Source organism: Vidua chalybeata, chromosome 1 (genome assembly GCF_026979565.1).
Source record: "Vidua chalybeata isolate OUT-0048 chromosome 1, bVidCha1 merged haplotype, whole genome shotgun sequence".
NCBI lineage: Eukaryota > Metazoa > Chordata > Aves > Passeriformes > Viduidae > Vidua > Vidua chalybeata.
Genome location: NC_071530.1, coordinates 16,534,317 through 16,558,555, shown reverse-complemented (window position 1 = coordinate 16,558,555; position 24,239 = coordinate 16,534,317). Strand labels below are relative to the sequence as shown.

The following is a 24,239-nucleotide window of genomic DNA, read 5'->3' as shown; positions in this document are numbered from 1 at the left end:
ACATCCAGTTCCAGAAATTCACTTACTCTTCCATGGTACTCTAAACCAGAGCACCCAATGATTTCCACAATCTCTCTCTGGTCCTGTGCAGAGACCACTGCTTACTTCAGCCCCTTTCACTTTTCACTCTGCTGATTTCCATGCAGGACTCCCTTTAGATAGTTCTGCCCTGGAGGGACAAGCTGCACAACAGGCAGCACCTACTTAAAGGCCGATGTTACACACTAAGCTTATTCTGGTTTTACATACTTCTCTCTGTTTTCTGGATCAAAGGGAGAAGAGTAGCATCCTTGTGGTTTCTAGCGATTTTTTTCTGCATAAATTAGGGTAAATCATGCCTGTGATATTTCATGCTTTGGCAGAACACGGCTGCTCAAGACAAGAACCGTACTTCCTGAACAAGAAGGGCAGATAGAAATCTCTCTTACAAACCCACATTATTCCTCCCCCTCAGCCAACTGCTGCTGCTTGTCAAGCTCATCTGGAAATGACATTCAGCTGATTAATCCTTATCAGGCATCAGCCAAGACAACCAAACAGCTCTGGCTTGTTCGGGGGGGCAGGTACTGAGAGCGGCAGCTCACCAGTACATCAATGCTTCTGTTTCACTAGCAAGCGTCCAAGAGGACATGAAAGTGCTACCCAGGTTCCCAGGGCTGATAAACAACTCTCTCAGCTGGGATAAGAGACACAATTGGAATACTGATTTCATGCCCTTGAGCAATTGGAATTTTCAGAAAACATACTGAGGAAACCTCTGGGTTAATTTCTCTGTGGAATATGCAGCAAATGCTACCACCAAAGCATCAAATAGGATTAAAAATCGCTAAGTCCTCAACAAAAGGAGTTGCTGCTTCTAATTTTCCTTGACCGTTGCTCCTGATCTCCACCCTGCTCCATCTCTGCCTCTCTGAGACAACACACCTGAAGCCACCACAACCATGCCAGCCAGCTTTATAGTGCCTCAGTCACCCACAGTATAAGGAGAAGGCTGAGTGTGACAAACAAGTAGAAAGTAATTTCGGATGCCTTTTGGAAGATGTTACACAGTTGGGCAGACAAAACCATATGGCACGTGCATTGAGCTTCTCAAGTATTAATGTTTTGGTCTCTAGCAACAACTACTTGCTGGCACACCAAGATAAGCAGATTTCACTCCCCACAGGTCCACAGCAGCAAAATAGATGCAGGGAACTCTGCTCACAGTGGTACTTGGGAATAGCAAAATCCTTCCTCATTTAAGTATAAAAATGAAAATGCACTAGCCAGCAAGAATTGATGCTGCCACTGTGTTCACAATGCCCTAAATTTTGCTTAGATAATGCAACAACTACAGCACAAACAACCACTTCATAGCTCTTCTAATATTAAGAAATGAGTAGACAAGAACTTTACTCATAAAGTCCTTCCCCCACTGAACTTAAAACTTTAAGATTTGTTTCTGTCACTAAGGATTTCTTCCCAAAAGTCAGGAATAACAATTGCCTCCTCATTTACCCATATCCAAATTAAATCCTTCCCTGTGAAAAAAATTCTTGCAGTCATCCTGAAAACTAGAGTCAATGCAGCTGAAAGAGTTCATACAGAATACAGAAAAGGATATTGTGATATTATTTTTCTTTTTCTTTTTTTTTTTTTTTTGCTAAAGGCAACCAGAATTGCCATCTATCCATGAATTTAAGAAACACCAACATTGGCACAATTAAAAATTTCTCTTACATAGGAAGGACCAGCCAGTCCATTCTTACCCCAGAGTTCCCCGGCCTGACATGGGAGGACTTGGTGGTTTTTGTGTAGGCGGATTTGTTCTTGACAAGGTGCCAGTTCTTGCAGGCTGGTTATTTCCATGCTGAAATAAGGGAAAACATGATTTTATTTTTATAACAGAGCAGCTCTATTACTGACAGTTTTTTTTAAGTGTAAGAATATGAAGTGAGAATTCCCAGACAGCTGTCAAACAGCAAGTTTTCAGCTACACAAGACAGACACCAGTAAATACAAAAAGTCTAAACACAAGCTTAATGTTATTTTCACTATTAATTAACAACAGACACCAGAAAGGTAAGCAATTGACAAGTTCATGCACAAATGTCTTCTATCATTTTTTTCCTTAAAGGGAATTCACATTTGTATTCATTGCCATTCCGATGTTAGTAATTTAAATCAAACTTTAACACTGACTGCAAAATACAGCCAGCATGGCCCAGAATTTCTCAATCTGCCCCTGCTATCTGACTAGCAGAGTCATTCAGGTTGTCTGGGAAGTCTCCTGCAAAAAATGTAAGTGAAGGGAATCAAGGCATCTACTGAATTCAGAGCAAAGCATTATATGTGTTAGAGAAATTAATACATCTATGTATAAATGCAGATGTCAATGTATCACAGATATATTGACACGCTAAATGCTGTAAATGAAAAAAAAAGTATAGCATGTTTAATCTACATATCCTATGGAAAGCAGAAGAGAGTGTAAGAGAGCGCTAGTTTTCAGTTTTAATGGCTCTGCAGCCTCTACTATCAGTCACATGAGGCACTGTGGGTCAAAGGAGAAATAACACTTCTTACCTTGGCTTTTAGCCACTTAACGTTGGCAAAAAAAGGGGGGAAAAAGGTAGAAATTAATGGCAGATCCATCACAACTGATATGACAGGTTAAACTAAATATAATCACATTTTAAAGAAATCATTTGTGTCTACTGATAATTAGCTCATCCCAGTACACTAAGAGAGATTCTGCTGTGTCAGTTACTGAAAATTCGGTGCCTGACGAAGTGAACACAGGAAAAGCACTAGTGTCAAAATTAAGTTTAGCTAAGCTTTGCCAGATATGTCTGCCAGGTTCCTCATGGGCAGTAAAGGGTTGAAAAGCCCTCTGCTGACCATTCAAGTCCAAAACCAAATCAGTGCTATTTCAATGGCAATATGCACTTAAGAATTCATTCACAAAAACCAGTTTCAGCAATACGCAGAGAATTGACAGGCCTGTTGCTTTTACACTTAACCTTTGTATGTTTTCAAGAAATCCTAGCTGCTGCATTGAATAGTAAATAAAGAAAAGGGAATTTTTAAAGAGGATGAGCAGCAGCGCCTTTCACCTCGGGTTTATTGATTGAAATAACTGATTCAAGCCAGCGCAACGCTGGCTGCTCAAAACTGTTTTGGCAGGGATATAATGATTGTTATTCTGAAATTTTAGCTCTTAGAATCAAGTTATTATATGACTCCACTGTATCATTTTAACAGCCTTCATGATTGCAGAGGAAAAAAATATCAAAACTCAACCTCATGAGGAAAATGTAACATTTTAAATAAACTCAAGCTAAGTTCTCTCATTTTTGGGGAAGTAAGGGTGTCACAGGAGAGTGGACAGGCACTCATATTTTTGAAAGGGTTAATTTCACCAATTAAAAAAAGAAAAGCAAATATAAATTCCCAAAGCAAAACAATCCCAATGCTTTTTTTTGAGGTTGTTTGGAATTAAACTGTTACTTCCAGAACAAGCCTTCTAAGGCAGAGCATTTCAAACTGTGAGTTTGCATCTTCTCCTCCTCCAGGAAACACAGTTTAGTTTAAAAGCATCCATGAACTCAGTAAAAAAAAAGTAATTAAAAATATGCAATACAGCAAACATGCATTTGAGACTTTTGACAGGGTCTGCAAAACCAATGAAAAACAGCTGGTTTACAGCTGAAAAAGTTTGGTTTACCAATCAAATGAGGTTGAAAGCCACTGCCTTTAAGTTATTCATATTACAAGAACAGGAACATAAATCCTGTTTCAAAATTCAGACTAAAAGCGCTGGTGAGTAAATTTGAAGGTCAACCCATTTACTCCCAGCCTGGGCAGAAGTTCATCAGCAGAGCTGAGAGGCATTTAAACCACCTCTGTCCCCACGTACTTATTTCATGGATAAACATGCAGATTCAGTTCCCAAGATGCCAGAGTACTCTCCCAAGTAGTGTATTTTTAAAACAGGCCTTTAGTAATGAAATCTGCTTTCTCTTCTCACAGGAATATGTGACCCTTCCCCTCACTTCACCAGCTGCCAACAGCAATGGCATAATACAAGGAATTTGTTAAAGGAGGCCAAAAAAATGAACTCTTGGTTCTGTCCTTCCACAGCAGACATAGCTAAAAACTTTTTTCAAGGCTTAAAAGGAAGGGTGGCCTGGTTTCTTATCTAGCTGCTACTACTAAATTTGCCTGCCTCAAAAATACAAAACCAAAAAGCTTCCTTCCTTTCTTTCCCTTATGCAGTGTCACTCAGCATTTATGGTGAGTACTTCCATCCCACTCCTAATCCCTGTTACATTCTGCCTCCACTGCAGTGACAGTATGAATATCAACATGTAGCAATGATTTACTTAATCTTCATCATATTTCAAACCTTTCTACTGCTAAGTACACTAAACATTTATCTGAAGTCCAACAGCTCTTGACCTTTATTCCTGTCTCTAGGACTACATCAGGTGAGCTTCATCTCTTTTGCTACCAGTTAAACAATATACAGACAGATACACACTTGATTGTTCAGAAGAATTAGAAACTGCTGTCATACTCCTTTCTATATGTAAAAAGGTTTGTAGATGTCCTATCTGTTGTTGTCAATATAAACAAGAGTTATACAGGCAGGAAAACAGAAGGCCAGAACACAAAAGGAACTGGGATTCACATGGGAAAGCAACTCCTGATCCAAAACACCTAGATAAGGGAGGAAATCAAATGAACCAAAGCAAGATGAACCATATGGCTATTTGATCATGGTTAACAAGCTAATTAATTAGGAGGAGACTTTTTTTACTTATCGACTGAGCTTATGAGGTTAACATTGCTGCATTTCTTGGTCTGAAAACCAAATGTAATGCTTTCTAAGCAATAAAAAAACCTGCCTAGAATCAAGAACAGTTTATGCAGCAGGGTCTAGACTCAGTGTGATTTGAAGAAGGTGAGAAAAGGCAGCAGAAAACCTAAAGGAGTGGCAGGTATGTGCTTAATGAATATGCAAGCATCTCTCTACAAATGCCTCTAGGCCAGCCACCCTGCTGGAGAACATGACCATCACCAAGGGCCTGATCAGTACCAGGAAGGTCAAAGCCAGGAAGGAGGGAAATGCAGGGCATGAGGAGGAGAAGTGGTAACATGCATACGGTTCACAGCTTGAAGAGGGAAGAGACTGTTCTGAGAGGGTATAAAATAAGAGACAGGAGGTGTAAAATGAAAAAAGCTTAGTCAAACGAAGAGCATCCCTGAGAACTCCAGCAGAAGCTGTGAGGAGCATGATTCCCTTCTCCTCCTGCTACTTGTATTACTGCACAAACAGGAGACAGTTCTCAACCCAATACCAGCATCCTGGATGGCACACATCAGAACAAAAACAGTCTGTAGGCTTGCTGGGGATGCTTGTGATGCTGAGGGCGAGAACTAGATAGACCAGGACGTTCCCAGGAAGGAAGTATGGTAGGCAGCAGCATTGGTTGGGGTTTCTTGCAATGATACAGCAGATCATGTTTTAAAGAAGCAAGCAGAACAATCTTGCCTTTCCAGGGAAAACCCAGCAGGCATGTGGCTGTCCTACATAAAGCTTTAAGGGCTGTCACAAAACTAGGAGAAAGAAACCACATTCTTAGGTTCAAGAAATAAGAGTCAACGCTGCTGCATGTCCAAAATGTTACAGCTAGGGCAATGACACATCCATAGGGTTTGGACAGCATGGGAGAGCAGGTTGGCCTAGGACTGAGAGCCAGCAATGGGCTGCAAAGGAGCAAAGCAATTAAGGCAACAGGCAGAGCAGGTGTTTGCAACAGCCATGCCAGGCATTTATCAAAGCCAAAATTCAGGCTGCTCCTGTAACTCATGCCAGAAATTCAAAGCACCTGGACTTTAGAACTTCAGCTGTGGGTTTGGAAGGACAAGCAATGACTGCTAGTACCAAGAGACTTATTTGCTTAAGGCAACTCTTTTGGCAATTCCAGCATACTCAGTTCTGGTAGTCTGAAGAGTACAAACACACCTGCTGCCAAAGGCAGTACTGCAGGTTGCTGTACTTGAGGTCAAAGGGACAAGACCAAGAATGGCATGAAAAGGAAGGGTGTGAGGAAATCAAAAGTACCCACTAGTAGTCAGAGGATGTCAAGACATCAAGGTACTCCACTGGCTGGCCTCAGGAGGCAGCCATCTAACTCTTTTTAATAGTTTTCATGCCAAGTAACAAGTCATGGGGGAACATTAGTCATGATTCAGGGAACTATAAATCTATCATTCGAGCTATAAACTATGCTTGCAAAACTAGGGGTAGGGATGATTGCAAGTAACTCATTTATGTGAGCAAATTTATCTGTAAGTGCACAAAAGACCACCTGCACACAGAAGCAAAATCCTTATAACGCTGATATTCAGCAAGTTTCTCCTGCACATTTCAGCTAGGAACTCTCCAATTTCAGAGTGCAGAAACTTCAAATCTCTAGGCAGGTTGTACTTCCCCTGCTGTATTCACTCATTATTTCTCCAACTTCTGAGTTTAAAGAGTCAACTCTATATCAACTACATATATATCAACTCTATATCCTGCCATATCTAGGATGACTAAAAGAAGTCTCTAAAGACCACCCAATATAAACACTCTTCAATGGAAAAAAGGGTTTAAAGTGTGCCAGTCTATCTCCATTAATAGTAAGTATCTGGCAAACTTGAAATTCTTATACATGGGGTCTGTAAAAGCAACATTCAGCCTAAGATAGGTTATCTTTGACCAATAATCACAGTTGTCAGAAAAACAGAAAAAAAACCCACATGGTCACTCTTGACTCTTAGTCAACTTCCCTTTTACTTAAAAAGGTACTTCCTTTATTAGTCATGGGAGGATGTCCCTACAGAAAGGCAGCTGGCCAAAAGACCTTTTGAAATGCTATTATGTGTGTGCAGCCAGGCAATTTTGCACAAGATTGCCTCTTCTCTCACTGGTGGGACAGTTCTGAAATATGACATGGTGACACAGAGCAAGAAAAACAGAAGCTGGAAAGGTGCTTGTATGTGAAGGTAAGGATTGCCTGAGGAAATGATAGAGTAAAGCACCAAGCCTAGAACATGGTTTCCTTACAGAAATCAAGATACAAAGTAATCAATACAAGTAATCAAAGATGTTCTTCAGCAGGCAGATTGTATAAGGGTGTCAGACACTCAGGGTAAAACATTGCTGCCACACTGGTTTTGTGCAGTTTTAAAGAAATTGTCTGTGCCTCAATTTTCTTTTCAGAGTGTCTGTATTTCCTTACAGTCTATAGTAAAGCAGACTATTTTCAGGAAAGGTAGGTTTCAAATTAGTATTTCTTTAAAAATTGAACATATGTAGGTAAGTCTCTCTTCAGGGAAATTTAACCTCTCCTACTAATATTTGCAACCTAGTCATTAGTCTTCTGTTAATGGTAACCAGATGTAATTTGTCAGTATTGCTTCTCTCATTCTTTTTTTTTTCCAACTTTCCAATTAAAAAGCATTAGCATACAAAAACCTGTTGTGGATGATAGACAAACTTAACATCCGTTCTCTCAGCACTTTCAGAGAAAGATACCTAGATTTCTGCTTTTAAATAGTTCAAGATTTTTCAGTTGAGTTGGTGACTTTGAATCTAACTACAATAAAGTAAGACTAGCATAAAAAATTAGAAAATAAAGAGACCTCAAAGTTTTGAGTTTCCTTTGCAAGCTGAAAGGCTTGAAACCTACATTATGTCAGATGACACGAGGCACACTTCTGACTTTCCAGTAGCAAGTGCCCTATGGAAAGCACACAGTGTTAACACTCACAACAGTCAGTAGAGTTGGCAACAGGAAGTTCCTTTTTCCTCTAGAGAAGCATTCTTTACCCTACAGCAATATTTACTGTTTGGCCGTGACCAGAGGGATGATGTGACATTAATGAAATTGGCAACATGACATCCTTTGAAGCGTGAATGTCTGACAGAGGCTGGTAAGGGGACAAAGGCAGCAGCAGCTCCAGTTCAGGATCTCAATCTCACTTGGGTTTTAGTAGGGTGAATTATTTAAAATTTTATATTCCAGCAGCTACACATAAAAAGTCTTATCCTAATGGGTAAGTAAGCTCGATTAGGGAGCCTTTCACCCTCACATCAGCATCTCATCTGCATTTTTGTTTTGCACTGAGATATAAGCATATGGACTGCAGACAAGTAGGACATGCTGAGAAACACAAGGCTAAGAGAAGACTCCCTTCTCTCTAAGCTTAGTGTTTGTCAAGTTCTGGCCCAACCCCTACTTTAAGGGAGTCCTTCCAACTTCCATTTGCTTGAGAAAGATTTCTGAATACTTAACTCCTGTTTAACTTTTGGGGCTCAAAAGCTTCTTACAGCTTTCATGTGCTAAAATGCATATTTCTTTATGGTGACAAAATTACATTTTTTTTCCTTAAAAATAAAACTGAAAAGTGATCAATCTTCATATACAATTCAAGTTTGGTTCTGAAGAACTATTAGTACCATCAAATAAACTTGATCCAATTACAGCTAATAGGCATTTCAATTAGGCATGCATTCAACATTTTATCTGCCTTTAACCATAAGGCATCATCACTTCAATTTCCTACTTAGCTGCCATTTTACAAATTGCTGCAATTCCACCTGCCTTCTATTCAAAAAGAAGATTATTATAAATTCAAGGCTAATTTGAATTTGGCTTTTAAGGGCAAATTTAAGGTTTTTAAGGCAGCTTCCAAGCTTCCTCCTTCTCCCCACTCTTAAACTAAGGATTTTCTGTATGAGTAATTGTGTTTGACCTATTTATTTGCTGGCACAGTATTTTTTCTTTCCTTTCACAAAAAAAAAAAAAAAAAAAGTAGACGAAGAGGAAGGAAATGTTAAAGTAGCCTCTGCCTAATAATTTTAAACCAAGCTCTACTCAGGAAGGTAGATAATGACACTTACTCTTGTTTACAAAGAATTACTTCAGCTACATTCCCCTATGCCCAGAGGGTAACAGCTGAGCAACCATTTCACAGACCAGCAAAAATGCTTCCCTGTGTGTTTCCTGGAGCCATCAACACATATTTGTATTGCAAAGGAAAGCTTTCTTGCTAGCAAACCAACTTAAAAAGCCCTCCTGATTTGGACTGATGCCAGCCTTGGTTTCACAGAGACATACATAAAACAAAAAAAAAAAACACAAAAAAAAAAAAAAAAAAAAAAAAAAAAAAAAAAAAAAAGCACCTTTTGGAGACATTGTCTGTATCTGTCCCTGCAAAGGGAAGGGGCAGGGAGTGCAACAGCTGGGGCACTTTGGGGCTGCCATGGAGGTTTCAGGCTGAGAGAGAAAGCACCTCTATCATCCTAGGATGCTTTACAAAAGCTTTTCAACCAAGATCGTGCTGGAGGAGGAAACAGCACTGCCTTCCAAGGAAGTGCTCCCATAAGTGAGGAAACCTGCAATGGAGAGCAGCTTCTTACCCATCACTGCCCTCACCTGCCCCCAAAGAAATTGCTGCCTGTGTGTGAGACAGAGGGGGGCATGCAGAGCCTTCTCCATGCCCCAAGCACATGCATCTGCTTTTGCATCCTTTCTACACAGCCACGACAAGCAGAGACAAACAAAGAAAATGTGTGAGTATACACACGAGGTGGTTTTGCATTTGCTCAGATGGAAGATGTAAGGTGAAGACAGCATTTACCCCGAGGATTACACACCTTCCTAATTTCTTTAACTCTGTGAGAGATTTTTTTATCTACACTTTCCATATGAAACAATTGAGGGTCACCCCATAAAATATACTGCAAATTTATTTATTTATTTTTCCTAGCATCAATATTTAAATGCATAAAAGCAGAAACAGGGTATAATCCAGTTTGTATCCTTGACTTCTCCTCCTTGTATTTTTCCTTTATCAAATCCTACACCAGAACAGAGTCCCACTAACAACAATGAATTGTCATCCACAGATTTCAAAGTGTTGTACAATTTTTATTTAATATTTAAATGCCAATATATGTGTTGTGCTGTATCTTACTGACAGTTGCCACGGCAGAAAACATTCAGGGATCTGTAAGTTAGTCAAACTGACAACAGTTCTAACCAGACTTCAAACTTCTTTTTCTCTAGAAAAACATGGTTTCTAAGGCCTTATTGGACATGTTGCTGTCCAGTTGAGGTAAAAACTTTGCTCAAGAAAATAAGACTCAACAGAGACTGAAGCATCTTTTAAGACCACTCTGGACAAGTTTGTAATTCAGTTTACTGTATGCTCTCCCCTAACTGTAGATTCAAGAGGCAACTCAGATTCTCAGCATCATCTTTCATTTGTGCCGACTTCCAACAGGACTTGATCCAGCTTTTTAAGTTGTTTTGGTTTGATTTTCTTGTAACATCACTGCCTATATCTAGGTGACTAAGTAAGCTACTTCCATCAGAGCCTTGATCTGTAGCACACTCTTGGAACCCAAGTAATAAGATGGCTAAAACATTTAATTGTGTCATTAACTCAGCACACTCTTTTCAACAGTGTCTCTAACACGTGGCAGCCACCTTGAACTACATACCTGAGGTCTGGCTGGCAGTTTATTTCATTTGTGTAACAAGTCTACATAGAAAATACCAACTGTTCTATGCCTTTGACAGCTGTAAAACAGACTTAGGCAAGTCACTCAATGAAACAGTATCAAGATATAATTTGCAGCTGTCTTGTAATTGAGTTGGCAATTTGGTTATTACTAGAGGCTTTTTTTACATCTGAAAAGACCAAGCTTTTAGTATAGAATAAACCACTAACATTCAAAAACACCCTTCACCAAAACCATTCCATAAGAACTGCCTAGAAATGAGTAAACAGCACCCACTAAAAAAGAGGGTCACATGAATAAAGACACTACTACTCCCAAAAGCAAATACTGATATTGGAAGATACAACAGCTAACCCTTAATAACCTCAGCCTTCATGGATCAAGCAACCTGTTTTGAGTCTGCATAACACAAGTAGTTCAGCAAAACATCAATTTCAGAGACTAACAGTAATTATTTGACTTTTGAAGTCTTCTACAGTACTTGATCCCTGGAGCACTTAAATGCAGAAACCAATAATCTGACATTGAATTTCTGTACTCTCTATTTGTAGAACATTCTCCTCAAATGCAGGCTATACTGAAAAACCATCAGTTTCTCTGACTCCAGTGTTTCTATTTTATAGCAATTCAGAACACATCTGTCTGTGTCAGGCTTCTACACAACACTTATTCATCAAGACTGGCTTAATTTATTACCGAGAAACAATCCTGAGTTACATGTTTAATACAGGTTCACCTATAAACCAAAAAAAAGGTCAGGTAGTCTAAAGTCACTACATTAATTAATAGTCTACAGCTGTCATGGTATAGAACTGCTCTCTAACTTGTGTTGGAATTAGACTCCTGAGGACATGTGGAGGGCTACTATAAAGCAGGAGGTACCCTGGTCTCTGTTGTGCCAAGTCATTCTAAAGATCTGTTCCTCAAGCTCAGCTATTCAAAGGGCATGTGATGGGCTGATACAGCTGCACAACTCACTGACCAGAGCACATCATGAGGATGTGCTGTCCTTTAGGGGATACACAGGTTTTGAATAAATACCTTCCAAGAGAAGATTGTTGCAAACTGAATATACCTTGAACACCTGGTCTAGAGGGATACAAAATTATTTTTTATAAAAAGATGACCAGGGAGCAAATGGTGTTGTATTAATTCACTCCAACTACAACCATTTCAAGAGAGGTAGACATTATCTTATTAAGGTTTTTATTTAGAGAAAAGGAAAGTTAGGCTGTCCAATGGAAGTAAGACATCAAATGCCACTGAGATTTAAATGCAAACTAGCTTTCCCCCTTTCTTCTGTTCACCCACCAAAAAACCCCAACCCCACCAGCCAACTTCCCCATTAGAGATGACTTCCTTTATTTCTTTAGTTATTGAGAAAAACTGAATGGCAGTGACAACTTAATGCAGAGGAGGAAATAGTGGTAATTTTAAAAGCCATGGCTTTTTTGACAAGTCATTAGCCTAAGATCATGAGCCATTATTTCCTGATACTGTGACTATCACTGACAGTCACAAGGTTATGGAAAACATTGCTCAAAATCCTTCACTGTAAAATAATCCATTTTGTTATTGAAATGTTTGTATGTGGGAGCTAATCCTTCCTCTCATAAAGGAACTAAACCTTTGAGTATCAGTAACATTCGGCCCCAACCCTGTCTCCTGGTCTGTGTTACTTGGAATCCTCAAGTGTCCAGGAGTTCTTACCTTCACGCCATGGCCAACATCATCCAGCACCGTGTAGTCTATAGGTTTTCGAATATACCTTACAGGACGTTCCATGTTCGCTGGTGCTATAATTTTGTGAGTTCTTGATGTGTTCTTATTGGTCGTCAAAATGCCTATCTCTCTGCGAGCGACCTTTTCTTTATGGATGTCCACAGTCTAGATTAAAAACAAGAAAGTATGGGTTTCTTTAGGCATTTGCTGTTTTCTTTACAGAGCTAGCTGCATGTTTAGGTTTCACTGTTAGACAAAGAGTCTGAACGAAGTTAATGCTGCTGGAAGGATGCCAGTTTATTGATGAAATGAGTTTAATCTACACAAATGTTGTTAGAAAATTACACCTTAATGAAATAACCAATATTAATAATAAAATTACAATTACACATTACTGCTTCGACACCCTAAAGACACTATGCAGATACAGTCCTCACAGATTAACCCTCAGTGTCCTTATGACTGACAGTGGTAATAAATAACTCCACAGCTGGGAAACCAGGACAGACAAGCTAAGCAATTTGCTCAGAGCCCCAGAGGGACTAAGCTTGGGAAGTCTGTGCGGTAATTTCTTTCAGCAAAGCCATCAGAGCATATCACAGCGAGATTCTGCACAGGTAGGGACTAATTTCAGCACTGGGGCTAGTTTCAGTCATACTGTTCACAGCAGTTTTACTGAAAGAATAAAACAAAGCTTTGCAAGTAAAGGAATATAAAATACGCTGCATTTTATTCAGAAAAAAAAAAAAAAGGAGACAAAGATCAGTCCAGCAGTCTGTGAAAAAACAAACTAAGCTTCACATAACAGGCACATTCTTCTACATGGGATATAATCACAGCTTAAACCCTAGATGAAGAACAAATGCAAATCAAGCATTGGATGCCATAGTAATCCCATTTCTAGGAAGCCTATTTCAAGATTCAGAGATTGAATGTACTGGTTTAAGTACCTACTAGAACCTCAGGATGACATTGAAGGAGATGGTATCTGACAAAAAAATGCCCCTTTGAGCAAAACCTCTCAAGCCACCACTTTATCCACTGAGGAAAATAAATCTTAGTCTATAAGCATCAATTCCTCCTAGAAAGGCTATCACAGAAAAAAAAAATAGTAAAGGTTCAGAAAGAAAGAAAAATCCTTGTCATCCTAAATCCTACCTCATTTAGGTACATACCTAGAAATGGTTTAATCTAAAATGACTGTTGTGAAGCACAAGGTTTAGTTTAGTGAAGCAAAGTCAAAGATGAAGCACAAAATTAGCTGATATTTCTACTCCTATATGAGGCAAGATAAAAAAAGCAAGATTAGTATTCAGGAAATTAACATTTCTAGGAAAGCCAGCATTCAGCGGTCACTGTGAAATGTCTTCAGCTGAACTGTTGTTTCCATTAACTGGTGTCCATGCTCAAATAATCTTAAATTCTCCTGACTACACAAAGACATAAACATGTAAGACCCTTCCTTAACAGTTCTGATAGGTGGCATTGCAGACTACAAGCAGGAATACAGGTAGAGAAGCACCTAAAAACAGTGATACCAAGCAATCTTGTTTTCACAGCTTCAAGCTAAATAACAGACTACTTGAAACACTGCAAAAGGTTCTTTTACTTTGAAAGCACACAGAATCTTAATAGAAATAAGAGTTGTGATTTTCCAGAGCAATGCAAGACATTAAGTGTGCATGTCTGCATTAGCTTATTTGGAATAAATTAATTAAATATTCTAGTAAAACTTTGGAACAAGCTTTATTGTTCTAAATGCTTGTGCTCTGAAAAAATCCCTAAGTCAGGAATTTTAAAAATGCCTTTCCAAATGAGACAATCCTATACATCAAGTATTTACCTACATCAGTATCAGGTATCACCCACTGCACCCATGTTTTCTCTGGCAGCCGATTTCACAGATGATAGAACGAGGACTAAAGAATGAGATTGGTCTGTTTTTTTCAAATGCAGCTATTATTTGTTCTTTTCCTTTTAGAGACTGAAACATACATATTAGTTCTGCCTTTTCACTGTTTTCTTGATCTTGCTGAAAGAATTATGAGGACTGTGCTACATGTTCATCTCTCTTCCGAATTTTCTGCACAACCTGAACCTTTCTGTTTAATAACAGCAGGTCTCAAACTATCTTACAAAACCCTTAAATAATAAGCAACTCTCCATATTTTTTAATACATGAGCACTGCATAGGAGAGAAAAAGAACCAATTTTGAAGTCCCCTAAATAACATAGCAATTTAGGAGGCTGAGAACATCAATTTAAAAAACATACAAAAATGTTTCAAAGTAGGCTTCTCTAAAATACAGCTAGGTCCCTAGAAATAAATCCATGCTTCTACTTCATCTTCACAAACCAAATCTGTTGTTACTAAGAAACTCATTTTTTATTCAATGGATAGACAAAGATGCATCTTTATACTAGGAGTTCTCTTAACACTGACAGCAAAAGAAAAAAGACAAAACGAAACAAAGTCCTTCACTGTACAAAAAAAAAAAAAAAAAAAGGCATCTTTTTCTAGCAGGTAGTCTGTGAAATTGACTTTTTCTCCTTGCAACGGACAATGAAAATTCCATAAATTACTGGAACAGAGGATAAGAAATTCCAGGAACAGATGCTGTACCATACATGCTTTGGAAATTGACTTAAGTAATATTGTAATAAATTGCTGTTAATGAAAATACTTCATAGAACAGGAAAATACTATATATTAATTTTATCAGACAGCTTATCCAAAATTAAGTATAGAGCAGTGATTTGTAAAGTCTTGGCATGATTTTCAGTGAGGAAGAGAAGAGTATCTCTACCACAGTGCAGGGCCAGCAACAGGGCACATATGTAAATCCTGAAAGGCATTCAGATATGCCTGTGCAAGGGACTAATTTGCTGTTCAAAGCAAATGAGACTTCAACTCCTACCACATCTGGTGCACTGGAAAAGCAAGGCAGGATTTTACCCCTATGCAAAGCAAAGGCTCACAGCATATGCTTTGCCCACAGCAATAGGCTGCCCATCAGAGCTACCAGACAGCATCTTACTTCTTCAAGAAACTATTGGCTTTTTTTTTTTTTTTTAGATCTGCATATTATTAAGTCTTATGTGAACATTATGCAAAACAAACCACACAACAATTGGTCATTCTTATATTTTAATTTATATCTGCTTGATGTTCATGTGGAGGTTTATTGTTTAGTCATAGGCTATATTTTTCACTTTCAAAAGAGGAAAAACTCAACACACAAGCAACTTTTAGTAGGACAGCAAAGCTTTCCAGCCAGTCAACAGTTAAATTTCTAAGAAAAACAAGCCACATATACCAGGTAATAGCTAAAACAGACCATTCTCGAAGCTCTGGTCACACTTGACATCTGCAGCTACAAGTCTTCTGATATAGTAACAAGACAGCTAAACAGTAGTTGGTTTGTGATTTCATGCACAAAACCTAGTTTCAGATATCAAAGATGGAGAGGAGCAAAGTATGGCTAAGTGGCATGGGTTAGCACAGGCTAACAAGCACCTGCAAGCAGTCAGACCAGCTTCAGGTGTCCTATGCTGAAACAAATACATAGCACAATTTAAAATTTGGGGAAAAGGGCAGAGAATTTCACTCCTAGACAACATAATCCAGTGAGACAGAGGCCAGCTTTATACTGATTTGGAGAAGAGGGAAAAGACAGTGGTTCCAGAAGCACAATGTGTTTCCTTTGGGAAGCAAAGTTAAATGAACTCATCAAACAAACCCCATTGCCATTACAACTGAGTGCCAGGGACTAGGCCAGCTAATCCAGAAGCTTGGAGGTTGAATGAACTGTTAATTATTAGCTGCCTCCACTATTTCTCTTCTTTAAATCATATAAAAATTTAAAAACCAACAAACAGTTGAACAGCAGGATGTAGAGTTAAAATTTAACTGTTTGCTTCCTTAAAAGTAGCCTCAAGACCAAGTGAAGCACAGCAATGATACAGCAAATAGTTGTTCTTTTATTATCCTGTGCTGCACATACCACTGTACCCATGTGCTACAGCATGGTAGCCCAGAACAAACAATTTACAATAAATAGAGACTGAAGTGTCTCTGGCCAAGCTAATATAAGCATATCTAAACATTTTAATAAAGCTCACACATATGGGGTTATTAAAATAAAAAAGGAAAAAGAAAAACAATTAAAATTTTGACAAGCCTCTTACTCCTGAAACACTGCAACTCAAATTTATGAGTTTAAGGAAGAGCAAAAAGTCACTTCAAGGACTCTTCCTTGGTCTTAAAAAAATCTAACAAACACATAAGACCAAAAAAAAAATTCTAAGATTACACCACCACTTTTAATGACAGCTTTTCAGGCCATTCCATGCAATGCTTTTAAGAACTTTCACATCATACAAACAAATGCCCTGTGCCACAGAGAGCTGCAAGTCAGGAACTTTTCAATTTCTCCCTCTTTTTCAAAACTCACTCAGAGAAGAAGGAATGTAGGATCACAACCCACAGACTTCCTTAAGATGCCTATTTTTCTAAAGCAAGGAGACAAGGAAGACTAAGCAGCTCATTATTGGCAGCAGTTTTCTGTAATTCTGATATTGTTTCTCTTTTTTGCTTTTTCAGTTTGTGGTTATAGGGTTGGGTCTCCTACTAACACTTTATTTCAGGCAAGTAGAGCCCTGATTACAGGGCCTCAGTGCTATATATACCTAAATGTCAGCAGAATAGATTACAATTACTATATACAAACAAAACCCAGCCATGTCAGCCATGCAAGCAGCATGACCTGCTACCACTTGGCACCCCCATCTTCGTACTGCACTCACTGTAGTCACACATCCTGAGGCTCAGCAAACTGTTCTGCACAGACTTGGAGCTGTACTTCCCCAAATCAATCTGCTCCACACCTGAAGTCCTGTGTGCACTCTGGGGCAGCTCAATGCAGGAAGGACAAACTATCAGAGTGTGTCCAGAGGAGGGTGACCAAGATGGTGAAAGGTCTCAAGGGAAAGCCATACAAGTGGTTGAGGTCACTTTGTTTCTTCAGCCTTGAGAAGTGAAGGCTGAGGGGTACCCTCATCACAGCTGACAACTCCTTCAAAGGGGGCAGCACCTCAAGGGAAGGTGCTCATCTGCTCTGGTGAGCAGCAACAGGATATAAGGAAATGGAATGAAGCCATGTCAGGGGAATTTCAGACTGGACATTAGGAAAATATTCTTCACTGAGAGGGTGGTTGATCACTGGAACAGGCTTCCCAAGGAAGTGGTCAGGGTCTCAAGCCTGTCAGAGTTCAAGGAGCACCTAGATGACACTAAGTCATATGGTTGAGCTTTAAAAGGGACTTGGACTCAATGATCCTTATTGGTCCCTTCTAACTTTATATGATCGTATGCTAAATGCTACATCATTGAATCCCAAGTTCATGGAGAGAACAGTGTTTTATCCATTCTATACCTGAACAGTGAGATTCTCTTAACCAAAGGGCATTGCTGGGAGTATAAGAGAAAAGAATTGTGTAAGAAAAAAAACTTCAAAGACCTCTAGTCAAAGACAAGCCAACTGGAACACTAGATTTGACATATCACACCACAGCAATCCATCAAATACAGTATCTTCTTTCAGCAGAAACTGTGCCTGATGTGACACAAAATACTGCAAAGGCACAGGTTTCAGACTGAAGCTTGTCAATAGAGCTATGCAATGCATGGGACAGTGGGTGGTGCAGAGAAAGCTTTGTTTCCTTCCTCAATCTCTGGTACAACTGGTCTGGACTCCAAACTTACTTCTTTACATTTCAATATGAAAGGTAGCATCCATTCTACTGCCCACAAAAAAAATCAGTCACAGCTTCAGATTTAATTGGTCAGACATCGCAGTAAAATACACAAAGTTAAAAACTTTATTAAGACAAATATTTTCTACTACAAATTCACACACACAGACTATACAGTGTACTAACCAAAGGAAACAACTTAAGAAACAAACACTAAGGTGCTTTCAGCATCCCTTAATAAATAAAACCACCCAAGCCCTCACTCTTTGCAATCTGTTCCTAAACCCAGCTTTAATATAACCCTTACTGTCCTTCTCCAGAAGCACAGATTGCATTGTCTTCCTATATAGTTTATACAGTAAGCTTCCCTGAAAGGAAAATAAACTAGTGAGAATAAGAACACTAACTTTCTCTGTTTTAGAAATACGAATTTATTGCACTGCTGCTTCCAGAAAGAAAGCATATTTAGTAAGACCTTTTAAATAAATGAGTTATGGTTGAGTAAAGACGCTGAGGAGATCTGGACAATGCACGTTGCACAGGCCACCTGCGAGAAAGTCAGTCTGACCTACAAAAAGAACAATGAAATCCCCAGCTTTAATGGGCTCAGTCAGACAGCTGACTTCTTTAGTGAGAGCACCATTTTATGCCATTATTTTGTAAAGAAAATTCAACACAGGGAAATGTGAACATATTTAAACTACAAATATATATTCTACAGAAAAGAAGAATTATGGGCTCAAGGCATATCAGACATGAAAAAGCTCAAGTGAGTAGTTTGGGGTTTTATAACATCATGTACAATCAGATATCTAAACAATATTACAAATTACATATTTCTCTAACTATTGATGAAAGTGCTAGTAACTCAAGTATTTCACTTGAAACTATTGCTTACATATTGTCTGATTCCCACCAAGATACTGCTCAAGAAACTCAAGAAATTTACCTACAGAAATAAAACAGTTTACTTCCCTCTCTTGTCCAGGAGAGTCCAAGCACTAAGCAGGCCTGGCCTCACGGGAGACACAGAGAGCAGAGCGTGGACGCAACTGCATCGGTCACCCTTGTGCACCCTGTGCACACACATTTATTCCATGGGCATCTCCCCCAAAGTATGAGGCTGTACTGGCATTGGGAACTGTCACCCTCAATTCCATTGACTAGAAATTGCTTGAATACCCCAGCTGTGACCATACCAGCTCAGTTACAGACCAAAACTGGTCCGTTTGGTGAGCATTTGCCTCGTCCCAGTTCTTCAGCATAGACACCTGGTTAAGTTAACCAACAACTGAGAAGCGTATAAAAAAACTGAAAGAAACTTTGACTGAAGTACTGCTCTGTTATCAGGGACTGGTGGAGTCAATCCTGTCTCTCAAGATAGAAGACTGATGCAATCTTCTATCATGCCCAGTTAGCTATCAATTGTGTGAAATTCAAGTCCCTAGTTAGCTTTGAACACATTTCATTTGAAGGCACTGTACTAAAAGCTTTATATTGGTTATCTTTCACTTTCATAATAAAAAGGAGAGTGGCCTTTCTTACCATTCCCTCTTCAAGAGACAATTTCAAGACATTTTTAACAGCCTCTTGGACAGTAACCAGAATGAAATCTGCTAAAGCACTGTTTATCAATTTATCAGTCAATCCACAGAAGAAACACAGTGCTAGCAACAAGCAACAGTTACTAGAGGAAAAGAAAAAGGGAGATGCTTTTTCCAGTTCCCCAAATTCCATTAAGAATATAAGGGTTTCAAGACCTTTTTATTTCACATAAACAATCCTTCAATCCAACTTTCTTCACTAAGGCTAATAGTTGCCTGACACCACTACCTAAATTCATTTGAGAATCCTCAGAATATCCTGCCATGCCTTTTGAACCTGCAGCATGAAATTAATGTTTCCTATCACTCTGAAGCATTTGGACATCTGATTTTCACCTTGTGTGTTTTGCTTTGTATGGGGTGCTGGCAATGTAGGAGACAACTGAAATAGATTTAAGAGCTGTATTTCCAGAGCTGGAAACCCAGCAATGTTTTTGGTAAGTTTAGATAGAAGTTTCTCACACATTCTCTTCAGCAAACAGACAAGCGACAATAGTAGGACAGGATCTCCAGAAAGCTTCATCTCCTGAAGTCTTGGTAAATCCAGGCCTCTTAAGGTAAAAGGCTAGAGGAGCCAGATAAGCCACATCTCATGTAATCCGATATGTCACCTTCCTTTTCCTGCACAGAGGGCTCACATTCAAGAGCTTTTACTGACTGACACAACAAACTAAGGCCATCAACACAGGTATATACAGCAACTTTCACAGTCCATATAAAATGTTTGTTGGCAACAGAGGGGGAAAGGTACTAGAGAGATCAAAGGAAAACGAATGAGAGAAATACAAAGGCCCATTTCCAGAAGTAACTCATACGAAAAGGTACACTTTCAAAATACATTTCTATACATGGAGAGAAGGGCTCAAAAAGTGCTGATTGTGGGCCTTATTTTGACTATCACTATTTGTTCAATTATGTCTGAACACAGATTATGTATCAGTTTAATCCAATGGAGCTAGCCCCTGATTTAGAATTTACATTTTTTTTTTATATACACTAGCAATTCTTTCTCAGATTCTCCTAGCAATTGCCACTGGCATAAAGCAAAGAGATTTCAGCAACACTTGAAGATATCTTATATCTTCACATAGATATTTTTTCTGGCATATCAGGACAGCTATAGGGGGTGAGTGGTCAGGTAGTGAAGTATACCACAGACATCCCATTTCCTCAGGACTGCATGTTTTTAGAATCCAGAAGCACAGAATGTAAAACAATAATGCACACAGTTTCACAGCAAGTTTAAGCTGTATTCATTTCAAGACATACTTAACAAAAACCTCATTCCTAACTAACAGAACATGTGCTTACAAGTGTTTAAAGAAGAAAAAGTGCCATTAAAATCAAGAAACTGAAAGCAGAAGCTAGAGAAACAGGCTTAAAGATTACTAGCCACAGACAGATAGCCTCACCGTTAGCCTTTCTTCCAAAAGGAAGACTAGGATTCACTAAGAATTGGACCCCAACTGGATCCCAATTTCCACAACACAACCTGTGGAGTGGCACATACACCTACACAACAGCAGAGAAAAGGAAAAAAAGAGGGCTGTTCAGCTGAAGGATTGTTTCTATAGATGCTTTTCAGAGTACCCTACTGGCAAATCTAGTCATGCATTCTGCTGGAGAAGCTGACCAGAAAGGGGACATGGGGCAAGGACAGACCAGAGGGGCTGGGAGCAGGTACACAGCATTCTAGGACAAGAATCAGAGCAAAGAAACTAACCCACTCGTCCAAGAGCCAGATTTGAGTTCACACCTGGTTTTTCTTTCCTGTTGCCAAGTGCAAATGGAAGGACTGCTATGAAGGATACATACTCATCCCTCAGACAGCACTGAAGGAAAGAAGCTTCTCACATTATTCTCTTAATGGTTATTTCAGGCATGTTCATGCAAGAGGCTGATCAGATAAAATGAGGCACCTGATGGAAGCCAGTAGGTCTCACCTGTGAAATGCCACCTCACAGAATTAGGGTCTATGAATGAGAAACATCTTTGGAGAGACACAAGGAAGTCTCATCTCACCCTCACCCTCAGCTCCCCACTTTCCCCAGCTGAAAGGAAGATGTCAACACAGAGCATAAGGAGGGGAGGTCCACAGAGTATCTCTGGGAACAGGGAGAGGGATGTGGGAAGTAAGACTGGCAGATGGCAACTGAAGGCAAATGGAGTTTAAGTCCTACAGAGGAAGAGATTTTTAGCAGCTCTAGAGAGGCCCTTATTATGGAAAGAAAACAGTTAAGACAACAGCCCTCCCTCCTCTCCCCTGCATTGGTGAAATGCCAGAAGCACTTTGCTAAAGTTCACATAAGCATGGGGGAAATGGAACTTCAAACATCTGGAGTATGGAGGTCAGACAGCGCTGCAGAAGCAGCTGGCCCCGCACGCAGGAGGCGGCTGTCTGCCAGGATTCAGCGAGTGAAGAGGTGGGATGGGTCTGTGGCTAAAAGCAAGAGCCTGGAAAACAGCAGATTGAAGTTCTATTCCTGGCTCTGCCAGACTTCCTGTGCTATGCCAAGCAAGGAGCTTTGCTGATTGGGTTTGGAGCTGTGCACCTGCACCAGGAATAGACAGGGTATAGGTGGGCACAGGTACAGGCAGCACTGTCACAGCTGCCTGCTCTGGCCACAGTGACAGCCCAGATTTCCCTGCTAAACACTTTCCACTGATGTTTTTAATTGGAATGAAAACCCACAAGTGAGTTACAGATAACACTTCTGGTGCTTTGGCAAAACCTACTGTCAATTTTAACCATTTGAGCAAACTAAATGTACATACACTGCAGTAAGAAGTGCATTATGAACATTGTTCATTAAAAAAAAAAAAACACTAGCCCTCCAATGACTTGTGACACATGTTTATATGGAGTACAACAATTTTTTTTTGTGTTCTAGGTAACTTTCTTTTCTTTCAAATGCAACTGCTATTTCAATACCTTCTTCAAGAGTTTAATAAACAGATAGAAAAAAAATGCATCACTAATGTAGATCTCTGTGGGAAGACAGAGAAGAGGAGACAAGGCATTTATCTCCACTTGCCTCCTAAAGTCTATGGCTTCTCAGCAATTTCAGGAGTGGGGGAAGAGAAAGAAATAGCTTCCATGGTGTTATTCCCTGTTCTGACACAAAATCCCTGATCCCTCTAGAATATGGTTTCCAGTATTTGCAGGAGATGCAGCTGTGGCTGAACCCCACACCCCACCACTTCAGAAGCGCTGCACAACAGGAAGTACAGACCCAGCTCTGCATCAGATCAAAACTACAGCACATGGCAAATTAACTGGTAGCCATTCAGTTGAGTTTCACACTGCCACAAACATCTTTCTGAACGTCAGTTCTTTTACTCAGCCCTTCCTCTGGCCCACCACTTCCCCTTCACCAAGACAGGATTACAGTAAGAGAACTCTCAAGGTACACCCCCTCTCCTCTAGTGTTCTACACAGTGAACTGAACAGACATTTCAATGCTTAAGTAACACCAGTTGCTGATTAAAATCATTTAAATTGGAAGACACTTCAAAAGAGAAGTGTTTCAACAGTACTATCTGGTGGATTTTTGACAGAACAACATTTGGGATGTGTAGTCATGTTACATTTGCATTCAGCCCTAAAAAGCACAAAAAGCAGATAAATGCTTTTGATTATGCAAAGTCAAATTTCCAGCTGTATGTGTAAGTGTATTTCAGTCTGTGAAATTAGATATCAGTAACTTCAAATTATTTTTTTTCTGGGTATCCCTGAAGATATGCATGACTAAGTCAATTCAAAAGAAAAAAAGAAGAAAAATAAATATGCTCATGCAAGTTTCCACATAAGAGTTCCAGCATTTTGAAGTAGCTGATTAAGTCCCTCTTTTCCTTAGTGGAAGCAATGCGCTTGTCTAGAATTAAACAAAACATACAAACCTAAATATATTTTTGACTGTAGGAAAGCACAACAGAAAGGAAAAATTAAACAGCTTCTTCAGTAGTTTGGACTCACTAAAGAACCACCATGGGAGTAGAACAAAACTGCATGTCAAACGAAAAGCATTTTGTGTGCCAAAACAAGCAACTTCATAGGAGATGAACATGTGCAATTGCAAAGAGCACTGCAGGTGGCTGAAAAGGAAACCATCTAAAAAAAGCCTATGAAAAATAAACTCAACAGAACAAGTCTGAATTTTCTGAAAGTTTGTCTGAGGTAAGAGGCTGATAAAGCTGCAACAATGATGAGTCAGAATGCTCATGCCTGAACAACAAATAAAAAAAAGCCCAAAGCCCAATACTTCACATTTAGTTTTAAGTTGGCAAGTCAAATTGTGAAGAGCATGAAACAGAACACACGCCAAAAGAAAGTGAGCTCATATGGCCTTAGCCTTAATGTATCACCTCTTCAGTGCTTTACTTAATCAGCTCTAAAAGCAAAAATAAAATATTTTCCAATAATAAAGGTTATGTTACGTGGATGGGATAATGGATTTATTGTATATTTCAAAATAATTATTATGCTAAAGAATAACAAAACTCACACATAAAAGCTATTCTCATTTATCACATGTATTACTTGAAAGTGGTCTGGATTAATTTTCAGACACATACTTTTCTTAAAACAAGAAAATCCC

The 24,239-nt window shown here is 39.3% G+C and overlaps 1 protein-coding gene across 11 annotated transcripts in view; it reads right to left on the bottom strand.

Annotated features, from left to right (window-relative positions):
- Positions 1-24,239, bottom strand: part of ABI1 (abl interactor 1) — a 77,219-nt gene that overhangs the window by 15,761 nt on the left and 37,219 nt on the right. For 7 of the 11 annotated variants that reach the window (XM_053960980.1, XM_053960991.1, XM_053960915.1 and 4 more), the window contains exons 3-5: positions 12,272-12,448; positions 2,566-2,580; positions 1,749-1,849 (exon numbers count right to left, since the gene is read on the bottom strand). In XM_053960980.1, the coding sequence (XP_053816955.1) occupies positions 1,749-1,849; positions 2,566-2,580; positions 12,272-12,448 (293 nt within the window). The remainder of the gene's footprint in view (positions 1-1,748; positions 1,850-2,565; positions 2,581-12,271; positions 12,449-24,239) is intronic. The other 4 variants (XM_053960898.1, XM_053960924.1, XM_053960942.1 and 1 more) reach the window with 1 other exon arrangement.